The 18,441-nt window shown below is 37.6% G+C and overlaps 1 protein-coding gene across 8 annotated transcripts in view; it reads right to left on the bottom strand.

Moving 5' to 3' along the window:
- Positions 1–18,441, bottom strand: part of Rbms1 (RNA binding motif single stranded interacting protein 1) — a 217,164-nt gene that overhangs the window by 39,399 nt on the left and 159,324 nt on the right. For all 8 annotated transcript variants that reach the window (XM_004835883.4, XM_004835881.4, XM_004835882.4 and 5 more), the window contains one exon: positions 2,102–2,160. In XM_004835883.4, coding sequence (XP_004835940.1) covers positions 2,102–2,160 — 59 coding nt within the window. The remainder of the gene's footprint in view (positions 1–2,101; positions 2,161–18,441) is intronic.

Consider the following 18,441-nt stretch of genomic DNA (forward strand, 5'->3'; position numbering starts at 1 on the left):
TCTCAATTATGTTATTGTATTTGATGCTGTGATCTACTCTGGGAATCTGAGCATTCTTTTATCTGTTATTTTCTTATTAAAAGAAATACATAATTGTTGTATTTCAGTTAATTGTTTATGTCCTTTTCTGGCCGTTGCTGAAGCCTACTATACTATAACATTTCATAACCATTTGCTGAAGACAGCGTAACAGGTAAGGATAGAACATTGAATTGTTTCATATTGTCCATGTAATATTAAAATAAATGTAAGAACATATAAAACATATATTATGTAGAGTCTATGGATTTAACTATGTAAGTGTGTACAAAGATGTCTTTGAAGGTAGAGTTTACTGAGTAAGACAGCATTCTCTCCCTAAGTTTCCAAGGAGAATTCCTGGCAGGTCATAGGACCAGAAATAGTTATAGTAATCTTGCTCTTCACAATGTAATGATTGAATTATGGGAATAGTTATGTTTTCTATTTTTGCTTTTGCTACTAGGAAACACAGGAGTATGTCATAATAAAACATGGTATAGTTAGATAATATGTTACATTGGAGAAGAATGTAAAACAGTGGTTTTCATTAGAGGACTGTGGAATTCAACTAGGGGACTCTGGTCCTCTACCTCACTTAATGAAGGTAGCTCTGCTTTTTAGCAAACTGAGCTGCTATGCAGGATTTCTCTTGAGGTAGGGGAAAAAAGCAGGGGAAGTAGGGTAAAGCTAAGGCTAAAACCACTCATCTACTGTGATGCATCTCTTCGTTTGAAACTAGTGTTCAAGATCAGCTTTCTGTTTTATGCCTGCAAGAGTCTATTTTTCTTTAAAAAACCAAAAGACTTTTCTTTCTGTGTCTCTGCTCCCAAATCATTTATAAATGTTAAATAAGACGAATCTTGGCAACTAAGTGTATGCATTTCAGTCTACAATTTGACTCTCTCTAGTTGAATTCATTTTAAATATTTATCAGATACCACTCTACATAAAGCACACACTATTCACTGTCCCAAGGCAAAACTGCCTTAATGTGCCATGTTGATTAAACATGGGCTTAGATATTTGCCACAATAGCTCCTTTAAATCTGGGTGCTTTGAAGAAGAGACAGAAATACAATGAACCACTTCAAGTTTAGATTAAAGGAAATGGCTGGCTCACAAGGAGAGGCCCTACCATAGGGTTCATTTATGTTCGTTGCCTTTTTCAAATTGTGTTAAGCCACTACCCCAACGCCAGTACTTGAAAAACTGGGGTCTAATTAATGAGGAGATTTGCCTTCTCTCTCTGCCTATTCTTGTCAACTTTATTTCAATTCATGGGGTCAATAGTTAGATTCAAAGTCAGCTGACTCCATTCTTCCCTTTTCCTAGAAATCACATGCCTATCGTGAAGATGCTAGATCATTAAAAGTCAGAACTGCAGAGCATCGTGCTGCCTACTGTAGACACCTCCTCTTCCAGCTCACGAAGCTGGATGAACTCATCCTAATTACATGGAAAACTGAAGGTCAGTGCATCAAGTTAATGCAGCAGCATATTTCAAAGGGGCGCATGACCTCCCCTCCCTATTACAAATTTGGTCAGTGAAAATGGTTCTCTCCTCCTTGTTGCCAATATTGTCAACAGGCATTCAGCAGGGAACAATTGGGAGTATTGAAACACGTAATTAAGTACTGCTTAAAACTACTCTATTCTAATTAATAGAGCCAATTTGCACAATATGTAATCTTTTCAGTTCTTTAGTACAGTCCAATGGTCTTCAGTAAGCAGCTCTAATCTCCTCAGGCTCAGGAAAGAAAAGCTATTTTCTAACTCTACTCCCCCTTTAAAAGCAGGGGCTAAATGCCAACTAGTATTGTGCATGTTAACTCTACTGGTGCCAAATTTGGATTTCTGGCAAACAGCTAGTAGCTGTCGGGTTTGCAGCCAAAACTCAACTAGGGACAAAACAAACGTAAGCAATATGCTGATATTGTGCAAGACAGAAACTGGATAACATGTAAGATTTGGTTTTTAATAAAATGGGAGTAATTTTGAAACCTAAGATCAGGTTTAAAACTCCATCATTCGCATTTGTTTAAGGCTATGATTTAGCAACTAATAAGCCATAAAAACATACCTTTGCATTTGTTTGTTGTCTTATCCAAAATTGCCTTTGTGGAGACTATTTTCCCATATCTAAAGAAGCAAAAGAAAAACAATATGGAACTCTTATTAATGTCTAAATACAAAGAACACACACACACACACACACACACACACACACACTTCAAACATCTGCAAACTTTAAAGTACAAAATGTTTTTTACTAAGGGGCAGGCAAAGAGAATTCTAAAAAAAATTAACCTAAAAAAAGGACACAGCCAAACTTCCCTCTGAATCTTTGCATTAGTTTGATGCTTTGCTTTGAAGAACAGGCACTTACCTGATAATCTTGGGACACAAACAATGAATACAAGCTTTATAAAAAATATTTTCTTAAAATATGAGAAAAGGAAAAAAATGGAAACAAAGTCTTTGCAAATAGGGAAGGGTGGAGGGGGTGGAGGGAAGGCAGGGAATGGGGAAAAAATAAGAACCAAGATACATCATGTAACGGTACAAGATCCCAATGACGAATGTAACTGTATTTTATACCTAAAATGTACCAATAAACTTAATGGAAAAAAAAATCAAATAAGCACTAATGCAATAGTAGTGGGGGACCTCAATACCCCACTGTCACAAATAGATAAGCTAGACAAAAATAAGCAACGAAATACTAGAACTCAAGCAAACTCTTGAACAAATGAACTGAACAGATGTTTACAGAGTGTTCCACCCCACAAAATTAGAATACACATTCTTTTCAGCTGCACGTGGGTCATTCTCCAAAATAGACCACAAACTCGCTCAAAGAACATGTTTAAGTTAGTGCAAAGGAATTGAAAAAAAAAAATTTCTTCTAGTATCACCATGTCTGTGGTCAAATACAAAGCCAAATACAAGGGTGAAGAATTACTAAAGTTCTATGACCCTCATAGGTTTTTTTTAAATGGTGGGAAAACTGCTTGTATTATTCTATTCATTTTGGTTCTACAGATAGTGCTACGTAGCTGTAGAATGTGATCATGGAAAGGTGGAGGAATAGTATATATTTTTTTAACTAAAGGCTTTTACCATTATTTATAGAGATATTAACACAATTTTTAACTAATAACTGTACAGTATACTAAGCGATGTGCAGGTGTAAGAAGTGGATAACTGAGAAGACAAAACAATGAACCAGGGATTAATCATTAACTTTATGAGGGTATGTATGAGAAATATGTTCAAATTCAAATTCCTTAATGTGTTTCAGAAGTAGGAGGAGATGGAAAACATGTAGAACTAAAATTTAGTGCACTGCTACAGAAAATGAAGTAATAGCATATTTTAAATATATACACTGAACCTATACCCTCTAAAAGTATAGACCTGGAGGAAGAGCACTGTTATCTATACCTGTCATCCAAAAGGGTGGGGAGGGGGGGGAGTTTGAAAAAATTTCAAAAAATTTTCCTAAAAGCAAAGTAAAACTTTAGGAGATAGAGATAACCTACTTCATGTATATGAGACTCAAGTTTTCTCATTTATACATGGTAAATTACAAAATTCTAATTCCTTACAAATTAACTTCAAAAAATTCTACATTTGCTTACCTACACTTTTCTTGGGATTGATTTGGAGAATTGAGTCTTAGGAAATATAAGTGTCTATAGAATATTTTAAACCACTCTGAATATTGTAGATTTTTCTTTTATGCATTGAAATCAGCTGAAACATATTTGTCTGGAGAAATTAATGGTCATAGCAACCTTTCTCCTTTGGTTAATTTTCTCCATTTTCACTCTGTGTAACCATGTAGCCAAATGCACTAAGTAAGCATTAAAGATAATTTAAGGTTCAAATAACAATTATATCCAAAAGGCATAATGCTTCACAAGCACTTCAATCCCCTGTAGTGATTCTGAGGATTTATAACAATATTAACACAGATCACTAAACCTACAAAATATTTTTTAAAATGCACAAATGATAAAAAACAAGTGATTTAAAGATTACCTTTTGGCAACCACTTAGCTACCTGACTTTCATGCTTGGTATTTACTGGCATTCTCTCACTTGTACAAGTTTTCAATGAAAGTATTTTTTTTTTTTTGGTACCGGGGATGGAACTCAGGATCTTGCATTTGGAAGGCAGGCACAGTGCCACTGAGCTAAATCCCCAGCCCCTGAAAGCATTTTTAGATTGTATCCCTACTAAATACTTTTCCAAAAGCAGTGGTAAATGTTGGTATGACTCCAATTCGGAATAAGGGGATTGAAAATTGCAGGGATTAAGAGACTATATCTGAAGTCTCAGAGTTTATGGCTTTTTGTCAATCAACCAGAGGACATTAGGAGAAAGTACAGGGGTGGCCTTCAATACCCTGGTTCTGCTTTCAACATTTAATGATAAGGGAGATGGAAAGAGATGGGGATGTGGGAGCAGAGAAAGAGAAAAAATTCTTGGCACCACTGACTCAATGCCTGCCACCCCTCCTTTGCTCTTGGCTCTCTTTGATCTTTGCTACAAGTGACATTAGTCCTCACTTCTACAACTATGCCAGGTATACTTCTCTTGGCCTGTGGAGCCTGGTACTGCCTGATGTGGACTTATTTCCCCTTTCTGGACGTTCTTCTGGGATCCAATTCAGCCTCCTCCTCTTCCATCTTTACTGAGTATTTCTGTGGAGTTTAACATTTGAACCCCAATCCTTCCTTTCCTTAGGCTGATAGCACAACTGTAACTAGTAAACCTCCTTTCATGATGCCAAGTTCTTCCTCCTGGTTTTTGTCTCTCCTTTTTGGTGGGGAGGGGGTAGTACTGAGGAATCAAACCTAGGGCCTCTGCACTGGTCTACATACCCAGTCCTTTTATTTTTTATATTGAGACAGGGTCTCACTAAATCATGGGCCTGAGGCATCTTCTTCCCTCGCCATCCCAGAGTGCTAGGATTATAGGCATGCAGCACCACACCCGGTATGGTCACACACACTTCCCATCCTTTCACCAAGTTCAGGATCCTTGAGACAGCATCAAATCAGTCATCCCTGAAACTGGTCAGTCAATAACTCTGCTGAGGTTTGTCTGTGATGTTCCCAAAATTCACTCCTTCCCTATACTGTGTCTAGATTTAAGCAAGACACACTGAATAGTTCTCCGTGCTTCTGGTCTCTAGTCCAGGCATGTCTAACCTTTTGGCTTGCCTGGGCCACAGTGAGTGAAGGGGGAACTACCTTGGGGCATATATAAAATATATAATATAGTTAGTGTATACGTGTAACAAAACGTTCTTCATTTTTAATATTTGTTATTATACCATTAAAGAAATAAGAAGGCAACTGGTGGTTGGACACACTTGCTCTAGTCATTCCAAGAGGACCTATCTGCTGCATTTAACACTCAAACACTGCTTAAACATGTTCCTCCATCTATATTACCCCATGCTACTCATGCTTGATCTTGAAGGACACATTCAAACACTGTATTTTCCATGAGACTGGCCCTAATCTTCTCAACCATTTGAGTTAGTTCATTAAGAATCCAGAAAAGAGATTATATTTATTGAGTTTCTACTTACGTTCTTGGCACTATGCCAGATATTCAGCATGCTGATGTCACTTAACTTCCTAATTTCCTGAGGTAAATGTTATTATCTGCATTTTTTGCAAATGGGGAAACAACTTAAAGAAGTTTTGAGGCTAACGCTTTGTCTAAAATCCCAAAGCTCAAAAATGAATAGTTTTTAAGTGCTCACTGCAATGCAGCTATGAAGTTATTTTGAGGAATAATGTTTCCTTTATATTCTCAGAGTATAAAAGGAGAATAGAATAGATAGCCTCTTCTGCCTTCTACTGCTCACTCAAATAGATTCAGTTTTCAAGCCCAAGCAAGTTTTTGTTTGTTTTTATCATAAGAAACCATCAAGTGGCTCATGATTAAAAGAGGGATAAGGAAACAGAAGAGAAATTTCTGAATTTTATCAGCTTTACTTTCCATTGTGGTTTTCATCACAATTTATGGGTTAAGAATGAGAGACTGATTTCACAGAAAGTCAGAAAACAGTTTTCACTCTGTCCATGGGACTATGGCATATTGGATTCCTTCGAGAAACGGGGTGGAGGAAGTTGCTTGCCTAGAGTTACCTGAAGGGAGCTGAAAGGGCTCTCTCTTGCAAAATACCTTCTGTCTGGGGCTGTCCACTTAGTTACATCATTTGCAAGGCAAGAGGCTCCCATTAAATTCAAGGGCCTACAATAAATACAATAAAATTTTTTAAAAATATAGGCCCTGGAACTAGAAGATGTAACGCTAAATCACACATGCCCTGGTTGGCTTAGTAAGTGACTTAGCCACCTTACTGTGGGAGTAGGTTGAAGAAGTAGTTCTGATAGTATAAGAAAAGGGCCAGGAATAAGCCCAATCCAGAATTCGGGGAAAGAGTCATAAATCAAATGGTATCTCATAAGGGGCAGCAGAGTGGAAAAGTCACCATCTCCCTTTGCTAGTTTTACCTACTGTAAGATTTCATAATAGAGGAGATAATTAATATTTAATAAAATTGTACTGGCAACAGAATTCTGACTGGCAGAATTCATATTCTAAGAACATTAAGAAGGTGTATGGGTGAGAAAGCAAATCACAGAATTTTATAGAAATAAATGTGTCTATGCATAGTCTTTGGGTTTTATTTGGTTACAAAGTAACAGGCCTCAGGCCATAGCCCTAGTTATCCAGATTACGATGTTCTTGATAAAAGTAGACAATCTACTTCAGAAGCAGCTTTGGCAGTAAAAAGATAAACAGCAATTAAGAGATGTGACTACATAACAATTACAATTGCAAAGGGAGAGGATGACAAGTTAAAAAGTCCACATCTAAACCTACTGGCCCAAGTGAATATAACAGATAAAACCTTCTGCTTAGGATGTATTAAAATTTCTCTAGCTTGAACCATAGCTTCACTCATTTCTCTCCTGTTTCCATTTATATTTCCTCTTTCATCTGCTATAATATAAAATCAACATTTTAATTTGCACTTAATCAAAATCTTCTCTTCCCGAATTACTGAGTCCCTCCTAAATTCTACCTTTCCTGTTAACTTATTATAATTACAAAAGTAACATATGCTACTGTAATTAGAAGATGCAGAAAAGTAGGCTGGAAAAATTAAAATCACTTGAAGCCCTGAGTAGGCATACTGGTGCGTATTCCTACAGACTTTATCTACTGTATGTTATGGTATTCTCTCCTCTCTACAAGGGAACTTGGAGCCTTTGAAAGTTCCCCTTTAGGAGACAAGGCTCTAGAAGGTGGAGTCCATGCCAATCACCACCAACAGATGGCGATAATGAATGATGAGTTATTTTAACATTGGTCACTTTAGCTGTAAATTCATGTAAGGGACCATGGGGCCATTTGCAGCATTTGTATTAGTTTTGGAATATTTAATTAAAGCAATGAGTGTGTTTGTTAAAAACAACAGTAAGAAGGGTATACTTATAATGTAAACAAAAAGGACACTTAAAGTTTGAGAAAAGGTCAGATACTGCTCATACATATAGGATGATGGTTTTTGTGTTTTAACAGCAAAAGCACTTCTGAAGGACAAAGGACTTAGGCACCCTGTGAAAGATTTTGTGTCTGTGAAAATGACAATAACCAGTAAGAAGAAGGGACAGAGAGTGAAATGAGAAAAAAAATGAAAGTCAAAATACTGGAAAGCTAATGACCTAGGGAGTTAATTTTAGGGAATAATCAAAGTAATAACTTATATTTATACAGCTCTTATTCTATGTCAGGGACTTTTCTAAGTGATCTGGGTTAATATTTCAATGTTCACAACTCCTTTTGAGTAGTAGATGAAGTATCAGTCCTACTCTATTGATGTAAAAAACTTAGGAATATAGAGAATCTAGTCAAGGTTACACGGCTAATAAGTAGCAAAGATGTGAGGCAGGAAGTTTGCTTTGGAGTTTAAAGGCCATGGATGTTGACAGTTGTAGAAACTTTGGTCACCAGTCACAGATTGTTCCATAGATTCAAAGCAATTCCAGGTGAATATGCGCAGCTCCAGAGGAGAAAGTGCTGTCAGTTACTGCTAATGTCTCTAAGGCAGATGCTAAGGACATTCAGACAGGTGTTTTCAGCCTCAAGGCTTTCTGGATACAAGAAATTAGTCTGTCTTGGAATAAGATTCAATAGAACATAACCATCAGTGAGGAGGCGGCTTTTGAGGAGACTCTTTTCCTGCAAATAGTGTAGCTGAGGAATGAATTTGGCGACTATATGCCAAAAACATCTCTTACTATTTTGGAGAGAAAAAAGGAAAAAAAAACTCAAGAAACTTCCACCTCCATGGCCACATCCTTACCCTGTTGTACACAATTGAAATTATATATGTTTTCTAGCTTGTCTTTTCTGTTGCTCCATTTTTTCAATGGCCACTCAGGAAAAGGGGATTTCCTAAAATTTGCTATCCCTCTTCTATCAGTCACTGGACAGAGGAAGGAAAACAAAGTATGAATTACATGTATTTAGCTAACCAGAAAATTTTGTTGGTGTACAAGGCCCCAAATAAAAGTAGGAGGAGTGATTTGTCCATGTTGCTTTGAATCTTCACTACCTGGAAAATTTTGTATTTTTTTTTATTTGCTTGGTATAGGAAGTGGTAAGCATGTGAAGATGAAATACAAGATGTGAAATTTTTAAATCAGGCCATCAATTTCAAACAGATTTTGTAAGATTTTAACTTTTTGGCTCTGATAAGTTTCACAGTTTCTGTAAAACTTCAAAGACATAAAAATATTAAGATTACAGAAAGATGTTCCATTTCACATTTCTGTTTTTGGCTAAACTCTCAGATAACTACGCTTACACCTGTGTTGTCTGGCTGGGTGCTCCCTTGTGAATAGATGATTCCTGGTATAAACACAACAGAAAGCTACATTTTATGCAGCTAGAGAATTGAAGCCTGGGTTTCAAGATGAATGCTTGGCAAGAAACATTACTGTAGACGTAAAGGTCAGAAACAACTGAAAACCTCATGTTCAAGGTGAGTGGATCACAAGAAAGATAAGAATAGCAAGAAAGGAGAGAGCAAATCAGGAAATTAACTTATAACATTTATATACATTATGACCTTCACCATACAAGGTATAGAAAATGTACAGTATGTTATACCTGTCATCAAAGCAGATAATCTTATGAGGAGCGTAAAGAATTTTTAGTATTAAAAACCATCTTAGCACTAAAATAAAAATAAGAGACCTTGCATGGCAAATGCTAAACAAAGGGGGACATACACATAAGAGAAAGGTCAAGTTGGACAAGAGAGACTTTAAGGAAACCAGAAATCCAGGAGTGCTATGGAGAACAATGAAAAGAAGAATCTGTCTAATGCAAACCTATGTGGGAGTACCAGAAACTAGGTGTGTAAAGGTCCTGGAGGGCCCCACATTCCAGGAAAACAGAGGGAACAGGAATGTGACTAGAGGTTTTGCACTGCAGAATGAAATGATGACATCAAGATTTAAGTAAGATTAATGAAAATCTTACGCCCAGGATTACCAAAGAGGGGCACTGCATCTTCTTTTATTTATCTTTTGGTTTTTTGTCCCCTAGCAATGACAATCATGTTCACACAATTAAAACAGAGGGATGAGGAAAGCTTGGAAAGGGGGCAAGATGAACGGAAAAGTTCCAAAGGGTTGCAGGAGATTTAAGACAAAGAACTTCTCCGAAGAAGTCTTCAATGTACAACTTGATATCTGAGAATAATTAATATGGTGACTGTGCTATGGAGAGCCAAGGGCTTGCTCAATGAATTCAGAAGACGGAGAAAGGCAAACACCAGGTACTTTTCTGAACTGTCCCAGAAAGGGCTGTGATTTCAGCTGCATTGACGGACCTAAGGCTTGCAGATGGGAGATGACTGAGCAGAAGCACAGCCCATCCTCCAGTGGTCTCACCTCTGGCCAGCCTGGCTCTTCAGAACATGTGAACTGATGGAGAATAAACTGCAGAGCTTTGGGATAAAGTACCAATTCATATATATTTTTTTGAAGAAAAAAAATCCGCATACACAATTTTTTAGAACACTGAAATTTTAAGCTAAATACATCATTTGAGTAAAAATGAAACTGGTCATTTGCACCCAGATTTGTGGGACTAATCTTTTTTCACTAAATTTAGGTACATTCCCGCTAATTTGCTTTATCAACCTTCCTGGATAAAGCTAAAAAAGCTACAAAAAGTCAACAAGTGATGCTATTTATTTCATGTACAGGTTGAACTAAAATTTTCATATAGAATGAACATTAAAACATCCCATTAAAAATGGCCAAGATGCATTTTTTGCAATATTCTATGAAAAATGTATTGCTTCTTTTCTAAATAAAAAGAACACTAAAAAACATTTGATTAATTACACAGATTTGCTATTATAGATTAGTATCAATTCTGTTATGATCTACAATCAAAGTAAAGTAGCTTTACACTATTTTATGGTTTTTTAAGAGCACACAGCACACCAAAGGTCATTCACATTGTCTTATGACAATATTTTTACCACAGGTCACTGTACTGAAGTACTTAAAGGTGCAGTCATAGATAGCCAGACCCAAATTAATGCTCCCACAAGCACTAATATGTCAGAGGAAAATAATACATGTTGAAAATGGAACCCAGAACTTTGGAAATAAAATGTGTATTACATATCATAAAAATGAATCCTTAAAGTCTCAAACACTAATAAACATCCAGCGTCTAAAGAAAATATAATCTGATTATAGAAAGTGGTCTTTTATTTCTGAGTTGAACTTATGAATGAACACTGATTATTTCTTAATTCTCCTTCTCCCCTACCCAAGCCTGAAATGTATTTTCTTTGCTTTGATAATCTCATCCTTATATGTATACAACACTTTGCTTATAAGCAAGACATGGTTATAAAGGCATGAAGAGAAAGTTACAACCAGAGAGACTGTCCTCAAATGCTATATAGCCAATAACCACTTTTGTGACTCTGGTGTATTGCCAGGCCTCGGTATCATCTGTGAAGTCATCCAGTAATAACTTCCTAACAAGGGCCAGTGTAGTGCTTGATACATAATGGATATTTGGTCACTAATAAATGCTACCCTTTTTCTCTCCTCATTCCCCCATAAGGATATCACTTGAGAGTACTAACCCAGACTACCTTTTTACCTTCCTATCAAAATGGCCCTGTGGCACAAAATGTTGAGAAAAAGATTTTTCAGCACAGTTAGTTGAAATACATTGGTTGAATGTATAATAAAATACAAACAGGTAATATAACTTTCCCCCATTAAAAGTGTTTGGTGATAGATATGGGTCTAAAGATGCGGGGTTTTTTTTATAAAATGGAGTACTACTCAGCCATAAAGAATAACAAACTAGAGACATTTATAGCTAAATGGATGCATATTGAGGTCATACTCTTAAGTGAAATAAATAGGACACACATGTAAATACCTAATAGTTTTTCTAGTGTGAGAAACTGAAATGTAAATAAGGATTAAAATGATCAAAATGAGTAACTGATAATTTGAAATAGGAAGAAAAGGTCCAAAGGGATAGGGGAAGTGGTAGGGGAAGGGGAAAGGAAAGAAGGGAAAGGAAAAATTATGAAAAAAGAAAAAAATGGAAACAAAGTCTATGTAAATAGGGAAGGGTGGAGAGGGGGATGGGCTCACAGGTAATGGGGAAAAAAATAAGAACAAAGATACATCATGTACAGGTACAAGCACCCAATGATAAATGTAAATGTACTGTATACCTAAAATGTACCAATAAAAGAATTTAAGCAAAAAAAAAGAAAAAGTGTTTGGTGTGGTATGGAAAAGGGAAATAGGACATTTTGCCTTTGAAAATAGATATGACTTTGAATTTTATCCTAATTTTGCTTATAAAAACATTAGTGGGACTAATGAGTCTAACGTGGAATTTAAAAATAGCATGAAAAAGAAAACTAAAAGGTGGCTGGCGGTAAAAACTCAAGTTTTTTTTCTTCTTAAATTATTTTTCACATCACTACATTTGTTGCACTTTTTGAAATACCTCAAAACTGGGCATCTTACACACATAGACACAACCAAAGAACTGAGTCAGAGTCTGTAGAAATGGAATGCATTTAAGTTTCAACACTGAAAACCATAAATGACTGCTTCATTCAAAACAAGAGCAGCGTGACAGAGTAAAAGTAAACATGCTCTCTGAAGTAAAACAGTTACCTGAAACTATTAAAACAGAGTGTGCAAAATTACCCACAAATTTCTTTTGATTCTGACACAAGCTAAAAAGGCAGGAGTCAAATTGGATATTTCCTGGACTAAACACTAATGCTGGCTTTGATCCAAAACACGGCACTAGTGCACTGATTTCCAAATGTAGTCCATTCCTTTCTAAAGTGAAAAAGTGATAAATCCCAACCACCTTTTGACCTTGAAAACCAAGGTTAAGAACAGACTGACAAGGAAAAGGATATCTATTTTACCCACTTCACCTTTAAGAAATTTGGGAATACAATAGAAATGTATTACTAGTGAAAGACACGCTTGGTCTGCATAAAGAAGGAATGGTAACACTGCTGGCTAGCAGTGCTGACATCTCTAAACTTAGACCTTTAGCTCAAAGGTCACACCTGACAATGGTTACAGCTCTAAAAGCAGACCTGCTGGAGAAGGGTGAATCAGGCTCCTGTACTGATTTCTTACTGGCTTGCCTCTAAGTGAAACTCTCCTTAGATAGTGCAGATTAAGATGAGCAGTCACTCCAAGGGGCAGTAGTTCAGATCCAAAAATCTGGAATCTTAATACTTAAGAAAATCATAGAGGAATTGTCTTTGTGTGAAAGAATATAACTAAAGAGAAACAAAAGCTTTAAAATCACTTTAGTATCAGTTTTACACAACTACCATATCCCACATGAAGGGAGTATGTCTCACTCCCACGATAGTTCAAATTCATTCAATTTTCCAAAAGTATTCTGATTCCACTTTGCAAATGAATGGGCTGTGGACAGAGATGGGGCTGTAACTGCTTCTTATCTACATGATTCAGTCAGTAAATTTTTCAAATCTTGCCCATTTTGAGAAATCTTACATAATGAGAGGGGTGCTGATGGACCATAAAATGCCATCTTGATTCTTTGAAAAAACGTAAAACAAAAAAACCAGATTTTAGAAACTAAAAGCAAATGTTAATTGGTAGCAAAATTCTATGGTGGATTAGTAAATAGGTTAGAGAGACTTGGAAAAAGACCTAGTACCAGTGAAGTACTTAAGAGTAAGTTATGCACATTAAACTTAAACTCTATTTTGGGTGATGGTGAGGAAGATAGGGCTGTTTAGGGATGGTATGCATTATTTTTTAATTTGAGGTAAATAAAAATAATTATTTGTTCATGGACGTGACACAGGGCTCTGTTTTTGGCCAGTACTTTTAAAAAACATTTTAAACAATTACATATATCAAGTAATTGGTGACACACATATATATACATCAGTGTTTCAAAGCTAAGGGAGATGGTGATGGTTAAGATATCAGAACTAACACTTTTAAATTATTCTGACAAACTAGAAAGAATATTTGGTCCAAAGCTAATACAGAAATATTTAACATGGAAAAATCCATAGTAAAACTTTAGAAAAAGCCTTGGCTTTTTCCACATAAAAATACCTGTATTTTTGTTGTTTTTGTTTGTATTAGGCACAAGCTCAAGTTCTTCCTGAGTTTCACTGAAAAAAACCCTAACCTGATGACAGAAAGAAACGCTCTTGGCCTTTTTGCTCACTATTCCCCAACATGTACTATTAGGGGTTGACCTCTCACACACAAAAGATGAATCAAAATCTTAATATCAAGGACCTCTCATCTTATTTGAAAATAGGGCCTTTGCAGATGTAATCAATTAAGATGAGGCCCTTCTGGCAGATCCTAATCCAGTGGTGGTGCATCTATGGCATGTGTGTCACATTCCTCTGTTTGTTATCATTGAAAACTCTAAAAGGTTCATCATCATTGCCCTGATGCAATGTGATTGGTGGTGTCCTTGTGGGAAGGAAACCTGAACATAGAGACACAGTGAGAAGACAGAGACAGAGAAAGAAGACAGGAGTGGAGAGTGGAGGGTTGCAGCTGCAAGCCTAGGACACCAATGCTGACAAACTGCCAAAGCTAGGAAGCTGTAGGAAGGGTCTTTCCTTAGAGGTTTCAGAGGGAGTATGGCTTTCCAGGACACCTGAAGTTTGGACCTCTAGTCTCTGGAACTGGGAAACAATATACATTTGTTGCTTGAAGCTACTGTTTGTGGTACTTTGTTATGGCAACCCTAACAAGTGAATACACTTGTAGCTTCATCCACATTTCCTGTTCTGTAAGATGCTACTTCACCTGGGAAGCTTAGTGTCATTCTTCAAGACTCAGTTTATGGCACTCTCCAGCAGCAAGCCTTTCTTGACCTTCCTGGCCCAGCGCTGTGCCCCAGTTGTCTGTCCACACAGGTGGCTTGGCCACACAGCACTGTGGGGCAGCTCTCAGCATGCTGCCCCACCTTCTGCAGGGCTGTCATCCTCACTGGGTTTGCACTCTTAGACTTTATTTTTCCCTTTGGATATTCAAAATTCAGAAGAAATGACTGGAGGAATAATTAAGTATCCATAGCCTGTCTCCTTTCTGCATTCCCTGCAGTTATTCAAAACATCCTTTAATCCAGCCTTCTGGGCTTTTCAAAAGAGACTGAGCACCACAACCAAAGATCTAGAAATCATATCCTAGAGAAAGGCATAGCTAAAGGTCCTGCAAATGCTTCCGGGAAAAGGAGACCATCTGGAAGGCCTTTTCTAGTGGGGAGAAGTGTTGGGAATTTGTGCCATAGAAGTTTTTAGCAGAGGTAGGTAACTACCTGGTGAGAGATGGTGCTTCAGGGCAGTGCTTCACAAAAGTGTAAAGGGAGTTTGTCAAAAATTAAATGTATTCTGTGATTATGTACTACTGACATTTTTTTCGTATCAAATGGCCTTTCTCTGTATGAAAGATGGTACTAGTTTCAGTTTATGTTCTTTTTGTCAAAATAAAAATTTAACTCAATACTGGATCCCTAAAGCTATTTTTGTTTGGCTTACTAGTATTGAAAATCAAAAAATCTAGGGAAGCATTAAAATACAGTGAGTTGGTCAGAGGGAGTTTGGTATCCCAGCTTTGAGAAGAGGCCTAGAGTGGATGATCAAAAAGATTAATGTCAATAAGAATGAAGATTACATGGTACAAAATTACCGAATAAAAGAATAATGGCAAAAATGTTTTTAAAATATATTTTTAATATATACCTTAGCATTCAAATTTATTTTAATTTCAAGTTACAAACTGAAACAAAAATAACTCAATAAAATCTTGTGAAATATGAACTGACCATGTCACAAACAAAAATCCATAGGAGAAAAAAAATCAGACAACAGGGAGAAGACTTTTGGCTCCTTTCCTTCTTTCTAGGATTTGGCTGAAGTGGGCATGTTATCAGCAATGGCCTCTCCCCCTACTTCCTGTAACCATCCTGCTGAAGCCACAGAACACAATCCCCACTCCCCGGTTTCCTGCTTCCTGCTTCCTTTGCTGCTTTGGTCAGGGTTTATTTAATGTTACATGCTTTAAAATAAACCAAAGTAAAATGTGTCCTAAACATGAGGGTAGTGTTTTATATAAAGACCCTTAGGAAAGGCTGCTTAGACCCAGAGAGAAGTGAATCTTCAAAAAGGACTTGAGATTCTAGTGATACCAGAAAATCTCTGACAGCCAGAAAGCACCATTACATAACATAGTTTAACACATACATAGTTCTTTTCAAGTAAGTATAAAGTACTTTATACTTTCAGGAGTAAGTATATCTCTCTGGCATTAGCATGAGATGATATATAGTAAAGAACATGGTATCTGTTTCAGAACAGAGATAAAACAAAGGATACAATCTTAAAGACAAATTAAGTGCCTTTCCCCACTACTTAACTGTTCAGAGCCAGGTTATAAAAATATTTGTTTTCTTTTACTTAGGTCAGGCCCCACAAAGCCAGCCTGGGGCTTTCCACAGGCCAGAGCCCGTTCCAAACCACATCCAGAGGAAGGTGATAATTGCCCCCTTAACACCCAACCCTGCACTGGGTTCACTAATTGCTCAAAGCCCTGCTTGTTTCCTCTCACAAACACCTTAACTAGGAAAAAAGGCAGGGAATGCCCTTAAAGCTGCAGCTCCCTTCCTAGACCTGACTCTTAGCTCTTCTCAAACTGTGAACTTTAATAGGACAAGGGCATGGGTAGGGGACTGGAATAAGCACTTTTAGGATCATTATATGAATGATCAAATTTCCTTCTAGTGGCTTAGATCTAAAACACAAGTGATAATCACAGAAGAATCAGAACCAAGTTCTGAAGGAAACAGATTATAATACACTAGTTTCTCTTAAACTAACAGAATGATAAGCTATATAACTCTTCAGCATAAACTCTGAATAGTTAACCTTAAATAACACCTTAAATATAAAGTGCATTCATTTAAAGACATGCAACCCGAATGGTATACATCTATTCCAGTACAGTGTGTAATGAGATGCCCACACTTATAAATCCACTTTGACAATGATTATTTTGAGAACTCAGTTCTATAAATATCTTCCTCCTTTCAAGAAGAAAATCCTCTATTACTATTCATAGAGCATTCCGGTACAGTACCTAGTACTATGTAGTTTCATTTTTCTGACATAACATTATGCAAAGAGGATCTGCAGAAAGGAGAATAAGATCTGGTGATGTACTTTAGGTTTTCAACCAAATATTTTTGAATAAACGAATGAGCTAATGAATGAGGAATTTGTATTTCTAATGAGTATTCAATGACCATGTGGGTAGATGGGCTATGAACAAGGAAAGAAACTATGACAAGTACTTGACTTGATAAAACTTTCAAAAGCACTGTCACATTTGACACTTTATAAGGGCTTTCACACATGTACCTTGTCCAAGCCTATGGTGACGCGGCCAGAGGAGGTACCATTAGTCCTGTTCTATACCGGATACAAAATAGGCCGAGAGGTGCATAACTCATCTTTCCACTGACCCCCAGAAGAATAAAACCAGGTTATTTGGTAAGTCCTTGGTAAAAGCAATGTGTCTGCATCAGGTTCCTCCTGGAGCCTTGGAGTGGCCACATGAGTAAGAATGCGTGTTAAGGACACTGTTGCTGAAGAGAGAAGAGACCGTCACTAGAGCCAAGATGGGTCCCGTTCTATGAAGGGGGCCGAGCCACAGAAATAATGCATCACAACCCACTTGAAGAGATGGGAATAAAATGTTTCAACCAAAAATTCAACTCTTCAGTTACACCATCCCAGGCTAAGTTTAAGTCAAAAGTTTTAAATTTATATCAATAAAAGTAGCAACTTGGGGGTGATTCTGGTCTAAGAACAATCTAAAATAACAGTATTTGAGCCAACACATAAAGCTATAATATATACCTGATTTACCTTTAAGCAAAGGAAAAAGAAGACTTTTATTCCAGATAAAGGGGTCAAAAATCTCCAACTGAGCCTCCATCCCAGGCTCCTAGGGCAGTGAAGCTCAGCCAGTCCCAGCACCCGGAAGGAAGCTCCCCCGTTGCCAACCCAAGCTCCTAGGGCCACGAAGGTGAGCCAGTCCCAGCACTGGGAAGGAAGCTCCTCGCCTCCATCCCAGGCTGCTAGGGCAGGGAAGCTCAGCTGGTCCCAGCACCCGGAAGGAAGCTCCCTGCCTCCATCCCAGGCTCCTAGGGCAGAGAAGCTCAGCCAGTCCCAGCACCGGAAGAAAGCTCCCCTTCGGCCATCCCAGGCTCCTAGGGCCAAGAAGGTGAGCCGGTCCCAGCACCCGGAAGGAAGCTCCCCTGCCTCCATCCCAGGCTCCTAGGGCAGTGAAGCTCAGCCAGTCCCAGCACCCGGAAGGAAGCTCCCCTGCTGCCATCCCAAGCTCCTAGGGCACAGAAGGTGAGCCTTGTGGGCCCAAGAAGCACCTCCCCCCCATGGAAATGAGAAGACACATAAACAAGCCTCAAAAACAGACTTCCAGATCACCTACAGCAACCCCAAAGGGAAACGAGATGGAACAATCTGATACTCAACCACCTGGACTCTCTGAACTGGCAACAAAAGGGGATCTGGAAAAAATGAAGTCAGAAATAATTAATCAGATAACAGCAAAGATTGTGCCCATAGTGCAAGACATGATTAATAAATCTAGAGAGGACACAGATTAAAAAAAATAGAAGATCTGAGGAACATGATGGAATCCCAACATAGGAAACAAATGGAATCCATAAAACAGATACAAACAGATTTCCAAGAGATTAAAAACTCC

Source organism: Heterocephalus glaber, unplaced genomic scaffold, assembly GCF_053883595.1.
Source record: "Heterocephalus glaber isolate CG9 unplaced genomic scaffold, H.glaber_assembly_v1.0 deba00000347, whole genome shotgun sequence".
In the NCBI taxonomy this organism is placed as follows: Eukaryota; Metazoa; Chordata; class Mammalia; order Rodentia; family Bathyergidae; genus Heterocephalus; species Heterocephalus glaber.